The 22544-nt window shown below is 46.7% G+C and overlaps 1 protein-coding gene across 1 annotated transcript in view; it reads right to left on the bottom strand.

The window, feature by feature from the left end:
* LOC144681154 (dynein axonemal heavy chain 6-like) overlaps window positions 1–22544 on the bottom strand; it is a gene marked incomplete at its 3' end in the record, with an annotated part of 934896 nt that overhangs the window by 58045 nt on the left and 854307 nt on the right. Inside the window, exons 45-46 of the mRNA XM_078542881.1 lie at window positions 22101–22268; window positions 9485–9655 (exon numbers count right to left, since the gene is read on the bottom strand). Coding sequence (XP_078399007.1) covers window positions 9485–9655; window positions 22101–22268 — 339 coding nt within the window. The remainder of the gene's footprint in view (window positions 1–9484; window positions 9656–22100; window positions 22269–22544) is intronic.

Below are 22544 nucleotides of genomic sequence, written 5' to 3'. Positions count from 1 at the left end.
AGGTTATTGCTGAGTAAGTGTCACTTGATAACGCCAGACGGCACCTTACATCACTTTGCTGATGATCGAGAGTAGATGGGCAGTAATTGGCCAGATTGGATATGTCCTGCTTCTTAGGGTTTTAAAATGTTTTGCAAAAGAAGCAAATACGAGGTGAGAAAAAACTTTTTCACACAGCGAGTAGTTAGTGTTTGGAATGCACTGTCTTGAACTGTGGTGTAGGCAGGTTCAACTGAGGCATTGAAGAGGGCATTAGATGATTATTGTCATGGAGACAACGTGTGGGGTTACAGGGAAAAGACAGGAGATTGGCACTAAGTTAAAATGCTCAGACAGCCTCCTTCTACACTATAACAGTTCTGTGATTCTGTGATGCTGTGATGTGATTCTGTTGCAGTGGGAGGGGGAGGATCCAGTTGTCGTGGTCCATGTAGGTGCCAATGACATAGGTAGAACTAGGAAAGGTTCTGCAAAGTCAGTATAAGGAGCTAGGTACCAAATTAAGCAGAATCTCAAAGGTAATAATCTCTGGATTATTACCTGAGCTACGTGCAGATTGGCATAGGCAAAATATAAGATTAGAGAGGCAAATGTGTGGCTCAGAGCCTGGTGTGGGAGAAGTGGGTTCTGGTTTGTGGGGAACTGGCATCAGTACTGGGGAAAGTGGGGGCTGTACCATTGAAACTGATTACACCTGAACCGTGCTGGGATGAGTGTCCTTGCAAATCACATAACCAGGGAAGTAGAGAGGGCTTTAAACTAAACAAGAGGGGTGAGGGATCAAGCTTGGGTAGAGGTAGCAATTCAAGGTATAGAGTCAAGAGCAAAATAGTAATATGAGAAATGAGGGTCAGAGAATGGCAGGAAGAGACAGAGAGAAAACCCTAAGAATACATCAACAGTTAAGACTAGATGTTAAAAAGCTAACAAAAAGACAAAACTGAAGGCTCTCTATTTGAATGCATGTAGCATTCATAATAAAGTAAATTAATTGATGGTCCACATTGAAGTAAATAAATATGATCTGATAGCAATTACGGAGATGTGGCTGCAGGATGACAAAGATTGGGTCCATAATAGTGAAGGGTACATGACATTGAAGAAGAATAGGAAGCTAGGTAAAGGTGGAGGGGTAGCATTGGTAATCAAAGAGGGCATTGGTGCAATAGTTAAAGCTGACCTTGGTTCAGGAGATCAGGATGTAGAATTGGTTTGGGTGGAGATGAGGAGTATTAGGGGGAAAAAGTCATTAGTGGGAGTGGTCTACAGGCCCCCTAACAGTAGCCACAGTGTTGGACAACGTATTCAAGAGAAAATATTGTGTACTTGTGATAAAGGGATGGCAATAATCATGGGTGATTTTAATCTACACATAAGCTGGAAAAATCAGATTGGCAGTAGTAGCCTGGATGAGGAGTTCTTAGAATGCTTTTGAGATAGTTTCTTAGAGCAGCATTGTTCTGGAACCAATCCGAGAGCAGGTTAGACTAGACTTGGTATTGTGTAAGGTCACGTGATTAATTAATGACCTCAGAGTATAGGCACCTATAGGTAGTAGCGACCACAGTATGATTGAATTATACATCCAGTTTGAAAGGGAGGACAGTGGGTCTAAGACTAGTATCTTAAACTTAAATAAGGGCAACTATTTGGGGATGAAAGCTGAGCTAGCTGAAGTTAAGTGGAAAACTAGGCTAGAGTATAAATCAATAGAGAAGCAATGGCAGACATTTAAGGCGATATTTCAGAGTATTCAGAATAAGTACATTCCTACTATAAAGAAAAATTCTAAGGGGAGGACCCATCATCCGTGGTTAACTAAAGATGTTAAGGAAAACATCAAACTTAAGTAGAAGGCATACAAACTCTGCAAAGATGAGTGGCAGGACAGATGATTGGACAGTATATAAAGAACGGCAGAGGATGATTAAAAGGTCAATCAGGAGAAAGAAATTAGAGTATGAGAGGAAGCTAGTTAGAAATGTAAAAACAGATAGCAAGAGTTTCTACAGGTATTTAAAAAGGAAAAGAGTAAGTAAAGTGAGTGTTGGTCCTCTAGAGAGTGACAGTGTGGAGTTAATAGTAGATAATTAGGAAATGGCAGAAGAAATGAGCAAATATTTTGCTTCTGTGTTCACTATAGAGGATACAAAAACATTCCACTAATAGCTGCAAATCAGGGGGTGAACAGGAGAAAGGAACTTGGTGAAATTGAAATCACTATGGAAATGGTACTGAGCAAATTGATGGAGCTGCAGGCTGGCAAGTCTCCGGGTCACGATGGACTACATCCTAGGGTCTTAAAATAGGTGGCAAATGAGGCAGATGATGCACTTGTTAGATTCTGGAAAGGTTCCATCAGATTAAGTAGCAAATATAACCCCTCTATTCAAGAAGGGAGGCAGAAAACAGGGAACTATAGGCCAGTTAGCTTGATGCTGGGTCATCCAAGCATGTTGGAGTGTAATTTCGCAACAGGATATATAAGGTGTACACCTGGCAGGCTGCACTGTGAGGGGAACTTGGGGGTGAGCGCACAGTAACATTGCGCAGTGCTCACCCGGGTCGCCTGTTGGGCTTCAAGGTTGTGGCTCCACGCATTCAGGTGAGGGCACAGGCAAGTTGCATTTTCCCAGGCTGACAGTGCGGTGCCGGGGCAAGGGCTGCCTTGTGGCTGAGGTGACTTGGCGCGGGGGGCAAGGGCTGCCCTGTGGTTGAGGTGACTTGGTGAGGGGGGCAAGGGCTGCCCTGTGGCTGAGGTGACTTGGTGGGGGGGGGCAAGGGCTGCCCTGTGGCTGAGGTGACTTGGTGGGGGGGCAAGGGCTGCCCTGTGGCTGAGGTGACTTGGTGGGGGGGGGGGGGGGGGGGGGGCAAGGGCTGCCCTGTGGCTGAGGTGACTTGGTGGGGGGGCAAGGGCTGCCCTGTGGCTGAGGTGACTTGGTGGGGGGGCAAGGGCTGCCCTGTGGCTGAGGTGACTTGGTGGGGGGGGGGGGGGGGGGGGGCAAGGGCTGCCCTGTGGCTGAGGTGACTTGGTGGGGGGGGGGGGGGGGGGGGGGGGCAAGGGCTGCCCTGTGGCTGAGGTGACTTGGTGGGGGGGGGGGGGGGGGGGGCAAGGGCTGCCCTGTGGCTGAGGTGACTTGGTGGGGGGGCAAGGGCTGCCCTGTGGCTGAGGTGACTTGGTGGGGGGGGGGGGGGGGGGCAAGGGCTGCCCTGTGGCTGAGGTGACTTGGTGGGGGGGCAAGGGCTGCCCTGTGGCTGAGGTGACTTGGTGGGGGGGGGGGGGGGGCAAGGGCTGCCCTGTGGCTGAGGTGACTTGGTGGGGGGGGGGGGGGGGGGGGGGGGGGCAAGGGCTGCCCTGTGGCTGAGGTGACTTGGTGGGGGGGGGGGGGGGGGGGGGGGGGCAAGGGCTGCCCTGTGGCTGAGGTGACTTGGTGGGGGGGGGGGGGGGGGGGGGGGGCAAGGGCTGCCCTGTGGCTGAGGTGACTTGGTGGGGGGGGGGGGGGGGGGGGGCAAGGGCTGCCCTGTGGCTGAGGTGACTTGGTGGGGGGGGGGGGGGGGGGGGCAAGGGCTGCCCTGTGGCTGAGGTGACTTGGTGGGGGGGCAAGGGCTGCCCTGTGGCTGAGGTGACTTGGTGGGGGGGGGGGGGGGGCAAGGGCTGCCCTGTGGCTGAGGTGACTTGGTGGGGGGGGGGGGGGGGGGGGGGGGGGGCAAGGGCTGCCCTGTGGCTGAGGTGACTTGGTGGGGGGGGGGGGGGGGGGGGGGGGGGGGCAAGGGCTGCCCTGTGGCTGAGGTGACTTGGTGGGGGGGGGGGGGGGGGGGCAAGGGCTGCCCTGTGGCTGAGGTGACTTGGTGGGGGGGCAAGGGCTGCCCTGTGGCTGAGGTGACTTGGTGGGGGGGGGGGGGGGGGGGCAAGGGCTGCCCTGTGGCTGAGGTGACTTGGTGGGGGGGCAAGGGCTGCCCTGTGGCTGAGGTGACTTGGTGGGGGGGGGGGGGGGGCAAGGGCTGCCCTGTGGCTGAGGTGACTTGGTGGGGGGGGGGGGGGGGGCAAGGGCTGCCCTGTGGCTGAGGTGACTTGGTGGGGGGGGGGGGGGGGGGGGGGGCAAGGGCTGCCCTGTGGCTGAGGTGACTTGGTGGGGGGGGGGGGGGGGGGGCAAGGGCTGCCCTGTGGCTGAGGTGACTTGGTGGGGGGGGGGGGGGGGGCAAGGGCTGCCCTGTGGCTGAGGTGACTTGGTGGGGGGGGGGGGGGGGGGGGGGGGGCAAGGGCTGCCCTGTGGCTGAGGTGACTTGGTGGGGGGGGGGGGGGGGGGGGCAAGGGCTGCCCTGTGGTTGAGGTGACTTGGTGGGGGGGCAAGGGCTGCCCTGTGGCTGAGGTGACTTGGTGGGGGAGGCAAGGTCTGTCCTGTGGTTGAGGTGACTTGGTGAGGGGCTAGGGCTTCCCTGTGGTTGAGGTGACTTGGTGAGGGGCTAGGGCTTCCCTGTGGTTGAGGTGACTTGGTGAGGGGCTAGGGCTTCCCTGTGGTTGAGGTGACTTGGTGAGGGGCAAGAGCTGCCCTGTGGTTGAGGTGACTTGGTGAGGGGCTAGGGCTTCCCTGTGGTTGAGGTGACTTGGTGGGGGGGTGTGGGGGGGGGGGGGGGGGGGGGGAGGGCTACCTTGTGGTTGAGGTGACTTGGTGGGGGGTCAAGGGCTGCCCTGTGGTTGATGGTATTGCACAAGCACGAATGGGGTTGGGGGAGGGAAGCAGCCATGCATTAGGGAAGCCTTGTATAAAGTGACCATTCCTCTGCAACTAAGGCAGTTCAGGCGCAGCTACATTAACATGCTTGGAATTGGACCTCTAGCTTATCTGCCCACTCAAGCAACACAGAGGCCTGAAAGGGCCACCAAATGCTGTAGAGCTTTTCACCCTTCAGGCACAGACTGCAAACTAATGAGCATTTTAGTGGACTGCAGAACAGTTGGACAACATTATACAATCTCCTTGCTAAAGCTGGCTGTGGTTCAAGCTAACAGTGCAGCCTTGCAGCGCAGGGTAGGTTGAGAGCACAGCCTGCAGTCCAGTGGGCAATGCTGCCGCCAGTCAGGCAGTGGGGCGGAGGTGGGTGGGCTTTCGGGCAGCCATGTAGCGCACTAAACTCTGACCATCCAAGTGGTGGCCAGCACTCTCTGGGATGCATTAAGGGGTCTTCAGACTTAACCAAGAGAGGTTCTTAGTACACCCAAGCAAACCCACGCATCTCACTCTTTCATTTTGCAGGAGGAGTGCATCGGGAGCATGGAACCCGATGACCTAGCTGTGTGCCTTGTGGCGTACAGAGAGCGGAGATGATGGAGACGGCAGCGACAGAGGTGCCTGGCTGGGCAAAGGAAGGAGCGGCACCTTCAGGAAGAAGGGGCAGCTGAGGTTCTCGCACACACCACTGAAGAGCCACAGTGAGCCATCGCTGGTCAGCGCCTAGCTAGACCCAGGGCCTATAGACACTGCCTTTCATTCCTGCAGATGACTAAACCAGTGTCGCTGAAGACTGTGCATGTCTAGGGAACTGGTCGATCACATCTGTGAGCTGCTGCAGGATTTGGCACCACGAGGACATGGTGGACATCCACTGCCAGTGGCCATGAAAGTGACCGTGGTGCTCAGTTTTTACACCAGTGGCTCCTTTCAGGACTCCACAGGTGACGTCTGTGGGATAGCACAAGCCTCCACCCACAAATGCATCCATGTGGTCACGGATGCCATCTTCGTGAAGGCACACAACTTTGTGCACTTTTCCCGCGACCAGGAAAGCCAGGATGTAAGAGTGCTGGGATTTGCTCAGGTCTTGGGGTTCCCACAGGTGCAATGGATGCCATCGTTTGCAATCATGTGGTACTCAGGTCTCCATGGCAACAAGCGGTCAACTATGTCAACCGTGAGGGCTTCCATTGGCTGAATATTCAGCTGGTGTGCGACCACCAAAAATACATCCTGCAGGTCTGTACACAATTCCCAGGGAGTGTCCATGACTCCTACATTCTCAGTCGGTCTCAGACCTCTGACATCTTCCAGGGCCTACAGAGGCTGCAGGGTTGGCTCCTTGGGCATAAGGACTACCCAGAGGACGTGGCTCATGATGCCCGTGCGGTGGCCTCAGACTGCAGCAGAGTGAAGGTATAATGAGGCTCATGCTACAACTCGCACCTTGGTGGAGCAAACCATCAGGATGTTGAAGATGAGGTCCCAGTGACTTGGTGGAGCCCTGCAATATAGTGCACAGACGGTGTCACACATTGTTGTCGCCTGCTGCACCCTTTACAACCTGGCACTGCAGCAGGGAGAGGAGCTGGCTGAGGAGGAGGTGCAGGAGCTGGAGTTCTCCTCCGATGAGGAGGATGCCGATGGGGATGAGGGTGAGGAGGTCCTTGAAGATGACGATGATGGTGACGACACCATCGCACTGGCCAGACCAGGCAGATGCACTCGGGAGGCCCTCATAGCTGCTAGATTCGTGGAGAATGATGACGGCATGCAGTGAGGAGACACCACAGATCTTCACATTGCATCTGTGAATGTTTGACTCCAGTCTGGCTGATGGCAGCGCACATACCCTCTGTGATAAGGCTCCTGTCATGGAGTCGTAGTTGAGGTCCTAATAGTCGCTCTATTCCAGGAGGATGATGATGACATGCAGTGGAGACGCTCCATAGCCTCTGTGAATGTTTGCCTCCTGTCTGGCCGAAGGCAGCTGGCTTGCGCTGTGGTGCCTGACCACGACATTCTGGCAGCAATGACAAGCATCATCAAGGTGCAGGCATCAGTATTCTTTTTTTATTCATTCACAGGATGTGGGCTTCGCTGGCAAGCATTTATTGGCCATCCCTAGTTGCCCTTGAGAAGGTGGTGGTGAGCTGCCTTCGTGAATCGCTGCAGTCCATGTGATGTAGGTACACCCACAGTGCTGTTAGGGAGTTCCAGGATTTTGACCCAGTGGCAGTGAAGGAACAGCGATATATTTCCAAGTCAGGATGGTGAGTGGCTTGGAGGGGAACTTCCAGGTGGTGGTGTTCCCATCTATCTGCTGCCCTTGTCCTTTTAGAATATAGTAGTTTTGGGATTGGAAGGTGCTGTCTAAGGAGCCTTGGTGAATTCCTGCAATGCATCTTGTAGATGGTACACACTGCTGCTACTGTGCGTCAGTGGTGGAGGGAGTGAATGTTTGTGGATGTGGTGCCAAATAAGCGGGCTGCTTTGTCCTGGACAGTATCAAGCTTCTTGAGTGTTGTGGGAGCTGCACTCATCCAGGCAAGTGGAGAGTATTCCATCACACTCCTGATTTGTGCCTTGAGATGGTGGACAGGCTTTGGGGAGTCAGGAGGTGAGTTACTCACTGCAGGATTCCTAGCCTCTGACCTGCTCTTGTAGCCACAGTATTTATATGGCTAGTCCAGTTACATTAAAATGAGAGTGTTTGAAGCTATTTCCTTCCATGCTTAGAGTGTTTTTAAAACTAAGATTTCAGTATTTTGCTCTGTGCCAGAAGACAGGGGCCTGACTGAAAAGGGTTCCCTCTGTAGGCTTTTTTTTCTTATTGTCCTCTGCAGGGTTCTCTATTTAACTCTGTGAGCTTTTTGTCAGGTTTGTCTTTTTTTAAGCATTTGTTTTTTACATTCAGCTTTTTCAGTTGCCCTCTGGATGCTGAACCCTTGGGACAACCACCTATTCTAAAATGTAAGTACTGCTACTTTTTTTGTATTTTTGCTCACCGTCTTGTGAACTGTGTCACCCAGGTTCTTGCAATTTTCTGTAATGGACTTCCACTCAACCTGGAAAGGATCCTTCACTTCCAAGTCTGTAGTGAAGCTTCTTCAACTTTTTCTTCAAGTTTTCGTCTTAGCTGCGCATCGCTTTAATGAGGTTTCAGTTGCTTGTAGTGGTCCATATCTTGGGATGCTGTTCTATACTTGAGATGCCACCTTTCATATCACGTGGATCACCGTGTCAGAATATGGTACTATCTGTGACGACATCTTGTTGAAGTGACCACTACTGTCGTATTGTACACTGCTGATAGCGCTGATATCTTTTAGGAGCTGCCACCACTGCCAATCATGTCGTAATATGGTGCATGGTAGTGTCTCAATGATGAGATATTGAGACTTGTATATTTAAACATGAACACTTTATTGTTAACCTTTAACTATTTACAGATCCCAGTTACTGTCATGCATGGTGCTGTTACCTCCATGCAGGCTAGTTCCAGAGTGTTCTCTCCAGACTATTCTCTCAGTCTATTACCATATGACTCTATACGTCATACCGTGGGTGGTGCTATTCTTCAGTCCCACATTAACCCTTGCTCTGTCCAGCACCTTTACATTACAGTGGCATGCAGGCACATATCACAACAGTACTCACATGTTAACTTTCCATGATTCACATACAAGGACACCCAGATCCCCCTGATTGCAAACATTTCCTAATTATTCACAAATCAAAAAATTTTCTTATTTTAAAATTTTATTTGCTAAAGTGGATAACTTCACATGTCGCCACATTATATCCATCTACCATTGCCCCATCTAAGTCATTAGTATAGATTGTAAATATCTGAGGCACAAGTATTGACCTTTGTGGTGCCTCACTAGTCACAGTCTTCCAAAACAAAAATATCCAGTTTACTCCTGAAATGTTCATCTGTTTCTCTCCACAGATGCTGCCACCTGCTGAGTATTTCAAGCATTTTCTGTTTTTATTTCAGATTTCCAGCACCTGAAGTATTTTGCCTTGATTTATTCCTACTCTTGTTTTCTATCTATTAACCAATTCTCAATGCACATTTCTTTAACTCCCCCACAGATTTAAGGTACTCAACAAAAGAACCAGAGGCAACATAGGGAAAAACATTTTTCAAAAGAAGTGGTTAGGATTTGGAACATTCTATCTGATAGAGTGGTGGATACAGATTCAACAGCAGCCTTCAAAAGAAAATTTGATAAACACTTCAAGGAGAAAAAAAATGCAGGGATATAGGGAATATGGAAGAATAAACTAACTGGACAAAGCATTCCTGTTCCTACTTCCTGTGTTCTTGTGAATGTGAAATCAAAACACTGAGAGGTCTGAAGGTGAGCAGCCATGTCCCATGAGAAGCCTTAAGCCTCCCTTGTCCCGGGCTCCCCCTCCTCAATACACCTCAACCTGGAACCTCTTCTCTGATCACCTTCAGAACATCCTCTCCTCTCTGCCACCACTGACAGCCACGGGTTTCTGCCTGTGACGTCCTGTTGCCCAATTCCCACTACAGCTTAGCGGCCATGTATTGTGATCAGGCTTGGGATTGGGCTGGATTTGGAGAACATTTCTCAAAATAAAATCCTGCCATTAAATCCTGGCAACCCCCTGGTCTCCCCGATTTCACTCTCTACTTTAAGCCCACACCCTACTCCCGCCCCTGAAATTGTTTCCACAGGAAGAGCCCTGAACAAAAAGGCCATGACCCTGCTTACCTTGAAGTAGTTGTGGAGATCATCGGAGAGGAAAGTATAAAACATCTGCCTGTCTCTCTCACCACTGAGCCGATCATGGAAAACTCTGGTAACCTCGTGCGCAAACAGAATTATTGCCTTGTCTCTGGAGACAATATCGGTTTCATGAGCCTGCAGCAGGCCCTGTATCACCTGCAAAAACAAGGCAGAGCCATCTGAAAAATGCACAGCCCTTATCCACCCTCCCCAGACACTCAATAACACACGTATAGATACAGACACAGGCTGGCCTGGCCGACAGGCAACTCCAGATCCACAGCGATGTGGTTGAATCTCAGCTGACCTCTGAAATGGCCTAGCAAGTCACTGAGTTGGATCAAACGGCTAAAGAAAAGTCAAAGACGAATAAAACTGAACAGACCACCCAGCGTCGACTTAGGCACCAGAAATTACAAAGGCACACGCTGCTCAGGCAACCCTGCAAAGTTCTCACTAACATCTGGGCGTTCGTGCGAAAATTGAGAGAGCTGTCCCACAGATCCATCAAGCAACAGCCTGACATAGTCATCCTCATGGAATCATACCTTATAGATAATGTCCCAGACACCACTATCGCCATCCCTGGGTATGTCCTGTCCCACCGGCAGGACAGGCCCAGCAGAGATGGTGGCACAGTGGTATACAGTCAGGAGGGAGTTGCCCTGGGAGTCCTCAGCAATGACTCCAAACCCTAGGAAAACTCATGACATCAAGTCAAACATGGACAAAGAAATCTCCAACTGATTATCATCTACAGCCTTCCCTCAGCTGATGAATTGGTACTTGTCCATGTTGAACACCACTAGGAGGACGCATTGAGGGTACCAAGGGCACCCAATGTACTCTGGATGAGGGACTTCAATGTCTTCCATCAAGAACAGCTCAAAACTAGGTTTCCATGAGGCGCTGTGGGCATATCTCTCACTCTACAAATTACCATCAAGGCATGGGAACAACATTGGTTCAATGAAGAGTGCAGGAAAGCATGGCAGGAGCAGCACCAGACATACCTAAAAATGAGGTGCCAATGTGGTGAAGCCACAACACAGGACTACTTGAATGCTAGGCAGTGGAAGCACAAGTGATAGACAGAGCTAAGCAATCCCACAACCATCAGGTCAGATCAAAACACTTGTAGTCCTTCCACATCCAGTCCTAAATGCTGGTGAACAATTAGATAACAAACAGAAGGAGGAGGCTCCATAAATATCCCTATCCTCAATGATGGCAGAGCCCAGCACATCAATGCAAGAGACGAGGCTGATGCATTTACAACCACCTTCAGCCAGAAGTGCCGAATGGATGACCTCTCTTGGCCTCCTCCTGAGGTCCCCAACACCTTAGATACCAGTCTTCAGCCAATTCGATTCATTCTATGTGATATCAAGAAATGACTGAAAACACTAGCTACAGCTGAAAACATCCCGGCAGTAGTATTGAAAACTTGTGCTCCAGAACCAGACACACCCCTCGCAAAGCTGTACTGTTCTGGTACAGCTACAACACTGGAATCTACCCAATAAAGTGGAAAATTACCCAGGTATGTCCTCTCCACAAAAAGCAGGATAAACCCAACCGGCCAATTATCACCCCATTAGTATACTGTCGATCAGCAGCAAAGTGATGGAAGGTATCATCGACGGTACTAACAAGTGGTATTTATTTACTCAGCAATAATCTGCTTACTGACACTCAGTTTGGGATCCGCCAGGGTCACTTGGCTGTTAATTTTTTCTGAACCCAGGTGGTGAAGTAAGAAACCAGGCACCAATCTTTGACTTTTCTTAATTCTAGATTTATTTACAGAATGCAACATTAAATATATCTACCACTTCCCCTCACCAACACCCAGGGCCCCAGCAGTCTTTCTTTATAGGCTCTTTTTGAAAAATAAGACCAATAAATTAAGCTAAAAAATCAAAGGTGAGGGGGGTGGGGGGTGACAGTCCCTGGTGGTGGGGCACTGTAACTAAAGCAAAAAGGTAAAAGGAAACTTACAAAATCAAATCAAAATGTCATTTTCGAGGATGATGACGCACTCCAGCCCCACAGTGCTCACCGATTGCGGAAGTCTTTCTTTGTATGTGTTCAAGGTACTTAATCAATCAATGCCCTTCACCTGTGTATCTTTAACCTTGATAATACAATTAACATGCCATTAACATAGGCTCCTCACTTCATTACAGCCTTCATCCAAACATGGACAAAATCTGAATTCCAGAGGTGAGATGAAAGTAACTGCCCTTGACATCAAGGCAGCATTTGGCTGAGTGCTGAGTGTGGTGTTATGACGTGGCAGGTGATGTGTACCAGGCAGTTCAAATCCATAAGGGAAATTTGATCATGTGGTCACAACAGTTTTGCAACTTGTATTTATTTTGAGATGCATGCCCTGAATTCCATAATAATAAGTCCACCAAGACTGTAGAGATTTCTTAGAAAACTAAATTAAACATTTATTAACAAAAGAAAAGATTTCAAGCACATACATAGGTCTACAAATAACTACGACAATAACTCCTAAAACCCCTTAGTAACCTGGCTTCCAGTTACATCCCTGCTAAGGCAACAGTAAAAAACAAATAGATTTAAACAGGTCCAGGCAAGTTAACACAATACCCTGGACAGTAGAATTCAAAGTGACTTTTCCCAGTTTCAGTTTCTGTAGACAGCAGACTTAATGCACAAATACTGGAGGCTTTTCACACCTCTGGTAGATCTTACAATGCCTTCGCTGACACACCACTAATTCTCCTTTATACATGTTTCTCCCTTTTAATGTAAATCCCATTGTTCCTATATGTCTTTAGAACTTTACCTTTCTCATAATATAAATCTTTTTATCGTGTTAATATTATCTGTAACCTTTGGGAAAAATAAACACACTGCTTGGCTTAGCTTCTCTGGATAGGTGTAAGAGCCTTGCACTACTGTCACAAAATTTGTCCAGGAACTTTAAAGGATTGTGGTTTGTATAAACAATTGTTTCTGATGAATTGTTTGCAACATAAATTTCAAAATGCTGCAATGAAAAGTTTCCTTTTCAATCGTTGAATATCTTCTCTGTTGTGCATTCAACTTTCATGAAAAAGTTTTCAATTCCAGTGTCATCTTCTTGTACCAGCACAATAGGTGAACTCCAGTTACTGCAACTAGACTCAATATCATTTTGAAGCATGAATTCGATTTCTTACTGTACTTGTGATAACTTTGCCGGATTTAATTTATAAGGATGTTGCCTTATCGAAGATGAAATTCCTACACATACATCATGTATAGCTAAATTTGTCCTCCCCAGCTTATTCCCAGAAGTAGCTTTGTGTGACTGCAATAGCTTCCCCAAATCACTTTGACACATGTCTGGAAGGTAGCTCAATATTACATTAAATTTTTTAAGTATGCCCTCATTATCCAATTTAATTAGAGGAAAATCAATTTCAGAATCCTGCATTTCTACCTCTTTCTCACTATCTACCACCACTAATACCTCCTTTTGGTCCTCTTCCCCGTCAAAGTACTTTTTAAGCATGAAATGCCCTCTGCTTCATTCTTCTATCTGGGATATTTATTAAATAATTTACTTCACTCAGTTTCTTTTCAATTCTGTAAGGCCCACTAAACCTTGCCTTTAACAAGCCACCCAGTACTGGTAACAGAACTAACACTTTTGCCCAAGCAACGAAACAATGAGCTGTAGCTTTTCTGTCTGCCTTCACTTCTATCACTTGCTGCTATATCTTTAAATGTTCCCTACCTAGCTCACATGGTCTGTCCAATCTTTCTCTGAAGTTTGATACATAATCCAGGAGAGTAGTTTCCGAATTTTGACCCACCAATTTTTCATGAATCAAGTTCAGTGGTCCCCTTACCTCATGACCATAGACTAATTCAAAAGGACTGAATCCAATCGATGCGTTAGGAACATCCCTAATAGCAAATAACAAGAATGGGATTCCCCCATCCCAATCCTGTGGATAGTCCTGGCTGTATGCCCTCGTCATAGCTTTTATAGTTTGATGCCATCTTTCCAAAGACCCTTGTGATTCAGGGTGGTAAGCTGTTGACTTAAACTGTTTTATTTGTTGATCTTTTTTCTGTAACTACCAACTGCCTTGAGCTAAATACCTCAGATGCATTATCCTCCATTCTTTCTTCCTGAACAATCTTATCAAAGACAATGTCAGCTAATTGAATTTCAACACCTTTTCCCTGCCTTTTAACCTCGCTGTTTCTTAACTTCTGCTGAAACTCTTCACTGCCCTCTTGAGTTCAAGCTTACCTGGTTTATTTAAAAATGCAAATGTTCCCTTTACACCTCACATTCTAAAACTTCAACCATGTTTACATAGTTAACATTTTAAACCTAACTTATCTTCTTACATCAGCCCCTCCCGCCCCCCACCCCCCCCTCACCCCCCACCCCCTCCCCACACACACATATAGATACCGACCCTACTATTGCTCTACTTTATAATAAATTCCAATAATATCAGGGAAATTATTATATTTTCCTTACAGTGCCTATACCACAGGGACTGTAGCGGTTCAAGAAGGCAGCTGACCACCACCTTCTCAAGGGCAATTAAGGATGGTCTAGCCAGCAACGTCTACATCCCATGAGTGAGAAAAAACACACAATTATACAGTCACACTTGCATGTTTCCACAGAAATACAGGCACACACATATACACAAACAAGTGTAAATACATACACATTCACACACGTATACATATGTTCACAGATGATAAACACATTCACAAGTGAACGTACACGTTCACATATATATACACATACATTCACAAGTGTATTCGCACACCTTCATCGAACCATAGAATGGCTACAGCACAGGAGACTATTTGGCCCATCATGTTTGTGCTGGCCCTCCAAAGGAGCAAATCACCTACTGCCGCTCCCTGCCTTCTCCCCACAAATTCTTTCTTTTCAGATTATAATCCAATTCTCTTTTGAATGTCTCCATTAATCCTGCTTCCACCACAATGTCAGGCAGTATATTTAGTGGGGGGATGGCAGTGTAGTGGTAATGTCACTGAATTAGTAATCAAGAAAATCCAGGCTGAGGACATGGGTTCATAATCCCCTGATGGCAGCTGGTAGAATTTAAATTCAATTAATTGAAAGCTAGCCTTGGTAATGGTGTCATAAAGCAATCATTCATTGTTGCAAAAACTCATCTGGGTTCACTGAAGTCCGTTAGGGAAGGAAATCTGCAATCCTTACTTGGACTACATGTGACTCCAGACCCACAGCAATGAGATTGACTTTTAACTGCCCTCTGAAATGGCTTGGCTCAATTTAAGGGCAACAAAAGCTGGCCTTGCCAATGATGCCCACATCCCATGAAGGAATACATTTTAAAAATCATTCTAACCACTCACTATGTGAAAAACTTTTTCATCATGTAACCATTACTTCTTTTGCCAATTACCTTAAATCTGTGCCCTCTGGTTCTCAATCCTTCCACCAATGGAAACAGGGTGAGGGAGTCCTAACACGTGATAGGGAATACCTCTGTCAAATTTCCTCTCAACTTTCTCTTCTCCAAAAAGACCAGTCCCAACCTCTACAATCTATCGACAAAACTAAAGTGTCTCATTCCTGGAAACATTATCATGAATCTTTTCAACACCCTCTCTAATGCTCTTACATTCTTCCTAAAGACACACATGTTCATGCGTGTGCACACATTTTCATATAGGTATACATACACACACACACATTCACAAGTGCGTACCCACACTCACAGGTGATAAACACATGCATATACAGGTGAATGCACACATTTACATGTGTGTAAGGATATAATGGCATGTCTACACACACACATTCACATGTGTGTACATGTACATTCACTTCTGTACACAGAAGTACAAATATACATTCATAAATGTATACATATGTTTACACAAATATACACACATTTCCATACATGCATAGGCAGAAATTCATACATGTAAATACACCCATTCATACAAATAGGTCCAGAGACATTCATGCTTGTATGAACTGGTATAGTGTGATGATACAGTAAGATGGAGTATTAACCAGTATGAGTGTGATGATTCAGCAAGCTAGAGAATTAACCAGTGTCAATGTGTTGGTGCGGCGTACTGGATTAGTCACAGTGTGATTGTACAATAAACTGGAGTATTTAGTTATGATTCTGTAAGCTAGAGTATTAACCAGTTTCAATGTGATGATAGAGTAAGCTTGAGTATTAATCAGTGTCAGCCTGATGATTCAGTAAACTGGAGTATTAACCAGTATCAGTGTGATGATACAGTAGGCTGGGGTAATAAACCAGTATCAGTGTGATGATACAGTAAGATGGAGCATTAACCAGTATCAGTATGATGATACAGTAGGCTGGGGTAATAAACCAGTATCAGTGTGATGATACAGTAAGATGGAGCATTAACCAGTATCAATATGATGATACAGTAGGCTGGGGTAATAAACCAGTATCAGTGTGATGATTCAGTAAGCTGGAGTATTAACCAGTATTAGTGTGACGATGCAGTAGGCTGGAGTATTAACTAGTGTCAGTGTGATGTTTCAGTAAGCTGGAGTATTAACCGGCATCAGTGTGGTGATGTAGTATTTATTTCCCATCCCAGCTGCCCTTGAGAAGGTGGTAGTGAGCTGCCTTCTTGAACCGCTGCAGTCCATGTAGTGTAGGTACAACCACAGTGCTGTTAGGGAGGGAGCTCCAGGGTTTTGACCCAGTGACAGTGAAAGAATGGTGATAGATTTCCAAGTCAGGATGGTGAGTGACTTGGAGGGGAACTTCCAGGTGGTGGTGTTCCCATCTATCTGCTGCCCTTATCCTTCTAGATGGTAGTGGTCATGGGTTTGGAAGGGGCTGTCAATGGAGCTTTGGTGAATTCCTGCAGTGCATCTTGTAGATGGTACACTCACTGCTGCTACTGTGCATCGGTGGTGGAGGGAGTGAATGTTTGTGGATGGGGTGCCAATCAAGTGGGCTGCTTTGTCCTGGATGGTGTCAAACTTCTTGAGTGTTGTGGGAGCTGCACTCATCCAGGAAAAAGGGGAGTATTCCATCACACTCCTGACTTGTGCCTTGTAGATAGTGTACAAACTTTGGGGAGGCAGGCAGTGAATTAATCATCACAGGATTCCAAGCCTCTGACCTGCTCTTCTAGTCACAGTATTTTTGTGGCTTGTGCAGTTCAGTTTCTGGTCAATGGTAACCCCCAGGATGTTGATAGTGGGGGATTCAGTGATGGTAATGCCATTGAACATCAAGGGGCGATGCTTGGATTCTCTCTTGTTGGAGATGGTTATTACCTGGCATTTGTGTGGCGCAGACGTTATTTGCCACTTGTCAGCCCAAGCCTGGATATTGTCCAGATCTTGCTGCATTTGGACATGGACTGCTTCAGTATCTGAAAAGTCGCGAATGGTGTTGAACATTGTGCAATCATCAGCGAACATCCTCACCTCAGACCTTATGATGGAAGGTAGGTCATTGATGAAGCAGTTGAAGATGGTTGGGCTGAGGATACTACCCTGGGGAACTCCTGCAGTGATGTCCCAGAGTGAAGATGACTGACCTCCAATAACCACAACAATCTTCTCTTGTGCTTGATATGACTCTAAGCAGTTTTCCCCTGATTCCCTTTCACTCCAGTTTTGCTAGGGCTCCTTGATGCCACATTTGATCAAATGCTGCCTTGATGTCAAGGGCAGTCACTCGCACCTCACCTCGGGAGTGCAGCTCTTTTGTCCATGTTTGAACCAAGGCTGTAATGAGGTCAGGAGCTGAGTGGCCCTGGCAGAACCCAAACTGGGCGTCAGTGAGCAGGTTATTGCTGAGCAAGTGCCGCTTGAGAGCACTGTTGATGACCCCTTCCATTACTTTACTGATGATCGAGAGTAGACTGATGGGGCGGTAATTGGCCGGGTTGAATTTGCCCTGCTTTTTGTGTACAGGAAATACCTGGGCAATTTTCCACATAACCAGGTAGATAGATGCAGTGCTGTAACTGTACTGGAACAGCTTGGCTAGGGGGCGTGGCAAGTCCTGGAGCACAAGTCTTCAGTCCTATTGCCGGAATATTGTCAGGGCCCATAGCCTTTGCAGTATCCAATGCCTTCAGCTGTTTCTTGATATCACATGGAGTGAATCAAATTGGCTGAAGACTGGCATCTGTGATGCTGGGGACCTCCAGAGGAGGCCGATATGGATCATCTGATCGATGCTGCTGGCTGAAGATTGTAGCAAATGCTTCAGCCTTATCTTTTGCACTGATGTGCTGGGATCCCCCCTCATTAAGGATGGGGATATTTGTGGAGCCTCCTCCTCCAGTGAGTTGTTTAATTGTCCACCATCAGTCATGACTGGATGTGGCAGGACTGCAGAGTTCAAATTTGATCCGTTGGTTGTGGGATCACTTACCTCTGTCTATCACTTGCTGCTTATGCTGTTTGGCACGCAAGTAATCCTGTGTTATAGCTTCACCAGGTTGACACCTCATTTTTAGGTATACCTGGTGCTGCTCCTGGCATGCCCTCCTGCACTCTTCATTGAACTAGGGTTGATCCCCTGGCTTGATGGTAATGGTAGAGTGGGGCATATGCTGGGCCATGAGGTTACAGATTGTGTTCGAGTACAATTCTGCTGCTGCTGATGGCCAACAGCACCTCATGGGTGCCCAGTCTTGAGTTGCTCGATCTGTTCGAAATCTGTCCCATTTAGCATGGTGGGAGTGCCACACAACACGATGGAGGATATCCTCAATGTGAAGGCGGGACTTTGTCGCCACAAGGACTGTGCGGTGGTCCTACCGATACTGTCATTGTCAGATGCATCTGCGCCAGGCAGGTTGGTGAGGATGTTTTTCCCTCTTGTTGGTTCCCTCACCACCTGCCGCAGACACCCAGTCTAGCAGTTATGTCCTTTAGGACTCAGCCAGCTCAGTCTGTGGTGGTGCTACCGAGCCACTCTTGGTGATGGACATTGAAGTCCCCCACCCAGAGTACATTCTGCGCCTTTGCCACCCTCAGCGCTTTGTCCAAGTGATGTTCAACATGGAGGGGCACTGATTCATCAGCTGAGGGAGGGCGGTATGTGGTAATCAGCGGGAGGTTTCCTTTCCCATGTTTGACCTGATGCCATGAGACTTCATGGGGTCCGGAGTCAATGTTGAGGACTCCCAGGGCAACTCCCTCCTTACTGTATACCACTGTGACGCCACCTCTGCTGGGTCTGTCCTGCCGGTGGGACAGGACATACCCAGAGATGGTGATGGTGGTGTCTGGGACATTGTCTGTAAAGTATGAATCCGTGAATATGACTATGTCAGGTTGCTGATTGACTAGTCTCTGAGATAGCTCTCCCAATTTTGGCACTAGCCCCAAATGTCAGTAAAAAGGGCTTTGCAGTGTCGACAGGGCTGAGATTGCCGTTATCATTTCCAGTGCCTAGGACGATGCCGTGTGGTCCATTCTTTCTCGTGACTTTGTAGCGGTTCGATACAACTGAGTGGCTTCCTAGGCCACTTCATCGGGCATTTTAAGAGTCAAACACATTGCTGTGGGTCTGGAGTCACATGTAGGCCAGGCCAGGTAAGGAAACAGATTTTCTTTCCCAAAGGACATGAGTGAACCAGATTGCTTTTTCTGACAATGGTTTCATGGTCATCATTAGACTTTTAGTTCCAGACTTTTATTGAATTCAAATTCTACCATCTGCTGTGGTGGAATCAAATCCAGGTCCCAGAGCATTACCTGGGTCTCTGATTACTCGTCCAGCAACAATACCACTACGCCATTATCTCCACATGATACTGGTTAATTCTCCAGCCTACTGTATCAGTGTGATGATACAGTAAGCTGGAGTATTAACTAGTGTGAGTGTGATGATACAGTAAGCTGGAGTATTAACTAGTATCAGTGTGATGATACAGTAAGCTGGAGTATTAACTAGTATCAGTGTGATGATACAGTAAGCTGGAGTATTAGCTAGTATCAGTGTGATGATACAGTAAGCTGGAGTATTAATCAGTGTCAGTGTGATGAGACAATAAGCCGGAGTACTAACCAGTATCAGTGTGATGAGACAGTAAGATGGAGTATTAACTAGTGTGAGTGTGATGATACAGTAAGCTGGAGTATTAACTAGTACCAGTGTGATGATACAGTAAGCTGGAGTATTAACCAGTATCAGTGTGATGATACAGTAAGCTGGAGTATTAACTAGTATCAGCGTGATGATACAGTAAGCTGGAGTATTAGCTAGTATCAGTGTGATGATACAGTAAGCTGGAGTATTAATCAGTGTCAGTGTGATCAGACAGTAAGCCGGAGTACTAGCCAGTATCAGTGTGATGAGACAGTAAGCCGGAGTATTAACCAGCATCAGTACGATGATACAGTAAGCTGGAGTGTTAACCAGTATCAGTGTGATGATTCACTCAGCTGGGACATTAATCAGTATCAGTGTAATGAGACAGTAAGTTGGAGTATTAACCAGTATCAGTGTGATGAGACCATAAGGCTAACCATAAGATGTAGGAGCAGAAGTAGGCCATTTGGTCCATTGAGTCTGCTTCACCATTGAATGAGATCATGGCTGATCTGATAATCCTCAACTCCACTTTCCTGCCTTTTCTCCATAACCCTTGATTCCCTTACTGATTAAAAATCTGTCTATCTCAGCCTTGAATATACTTAATGACCCAACCTCTACAGCCCTCTGAGGTAAAGAATTCCATAGAATCACTACCCTCTGAGAGAAGAAATTCCTCCTCATCTCTGTTTTAAATGGGTGACCCCTTAGCTGGGATTATGCCCTCTGGTCCTAGACTCTCCCACAAGGGGAAACAACCTCTCAGCATCTACCCTGTCAAGCCCCCTAAGAATCTTATATGTTTCAATAAGGTCGCCTCTCATTTTTCTAAACTCCAATGAGTACAGGCCCAACCTACTCAACCTCTCCTCATAAGAAAATCCCTCCATACCCGGGATCAATCCAGTGAACCTTCTCTGGACTGCCTCCAATGCCAGTATATCTTTCCTTAGATAAGGGGACCAAAACTGTTCACAGTGTTCTAGGTGTGGTCTAACTAGTGCCTTGTATAGTTTTAGCAAGACTTACCTATTTTTAAACTCCATTCCCTTTGAAATAAAGACCAACCTTCCATTTTCCTTCCCTATTACCTGCTGAACTTGTATGCTAGCTTTTTGGGTTTCATCCAGAAGGACTCCCAAAACCCTCTGTGCTGCAGCTTTCTCCATTTAAATAATATTCAGCTCCTCTATTCTTCCTGCCAAAGTGCAGAACCTCACATTTTCCCACATTATATTCCATCTACCAAATTTTTGCCCACTCACTTAACCTGTCTACATCAACCTGTAGACTCCTTATGTCATCCTCACTACTTGCCTTCCCACCTATTTTTGTGTCATAAGCAAACTTGGCGATAATGCATTCACTTCCCTCATCTAAGTCATTAATATATATTGTAAATAATTTAGGTCCCAGCACTGATCCCTGTGGCACTCCACTAGTTACAGGTTGCCATCCCAAAAATGCTCCCCTTATCCCAACTCTCTGTCTTCTATTAGTTAGCCAATCCTCTATCCATGCTAATATACAACCCACAACACCATGGATTTTTTATCTTTCTAAGTAGCCTTATGTGCGGTACCTTATTGAATGGCTTTTGGAAATCCAAATATATTACATCTACTGGTTCCCCTTTATCTATCCTGCTTGTTACCTCCTCAAAGAATTCTAATAAATTTGTTAGGCATGATTTCCCCTTCATGAAGCCATGCTGACTCTGCTTGATTAGATTATGTATTTCTAAATGTTCTGCTATTACATCCTTTATAATAGACTCTAACATTTTCCCAATGACAGATGTTAAGCTAACTGGCCTATTGTTAACTGTTTTTTGTCTCCCTCCCTTTTTGAATAAGGGTGTTACATTGGCCGTTCTCTAACCCTCTGGGACTTTTCCAGAATCTAAGGATTCTTGGAAGTTTATTATCAGTGCATCCACTTTCTCTAGCTATTTCCTTTAATATCCTAGAATGCAACCCATCAGGTCCAGGGGACTTATTGGCATTTAGACCCATTAGTTTCCCTAGTACTTTTTCTCTTGTGATAGTTATTGTATTTATTTCTTTCCCAGCTTTTGCCCCTTGATTATTTAGTATTTTTGGAATGCTATTAGTATCTTCTACCGTGAAGACTGAAGCAAAGTATTTTTTCAACTCCTCTGCCAATTCCTGGTTTCCCATTATTTCCCCAGACAGTAAGCTGGAGTATTAATCAGTATCAGTATGATGAGACAGTAAGCTGGAGTATTAACCAGTATCAGTGTGATGATACAGTAAACTGGAGTATTAATATGTATCAGTGTGATGAGACAGTAAGCTGGAGTATTAATCTGTATCAATGCGATGAGACAGTAAGCTGGAGTATTAACCAGTATCAGTGTGCTGATACAGTCAGTTAGGTATTAACAAGTATCAATATGATGATACAGTCAGTTGGAGTATTGACCAGTATCAGAATGATGTAATGATATTGTAAGCTCAACTACTTACCTTCACTAGGTCCCACATGTTGAATGTATAGTGTGGTTTGACTGGAGTGGGCAACATTTGACGACACATCTTGTAGTAAATGGTAATTGCAGCAGTCACCAACAGGTCCCGGCACTTCCGTACAACGGGCATGAAGTTTCGGCTCTCCAGGTGACAGCCGACTTGTACCTGAGGAAACAAGATTTCTGAAAGACTGCTAGAAAAACACCACCTATTAGCTGGCCCAATTCAACTAAAAACTAGCACTAATGGAATGCCACATGCTAAGCCTGACTTCAGTACAGGTGCTGTTCTGACAGTGTTTGATAGGGACAGTGTAGAGGCACCTTTACTCTGAAGAACAGACATAATCTCTATTCCTTTCACCACAGATGCTGCCAGCCCTGCCGAGTATTGCCAGCATTTTGTTTTTATTTCAGATTTCCAGCATCCACAGCATTTTGG

Source organism: Cetorhinus maximus, chromosome 5, assembly GCF_964194155.1.
Source record: "Cetorhinus maximus chromosome 5, sCetMax3.hap1.1, whole genome shotgun sequence".
Taxonomy (NCBI): Eukaryota; Metazoa; Chordata; class Chondrichthyes; order Lamniformes; family Cetorhinidae; genus Cetorhinus; species Cetorhinus maximus.
The sequence above is the reverse complement of the archived record's forward strand: the minus strand, read 5'-3'. Positions and strand labels throughout refer to the sequence as shown.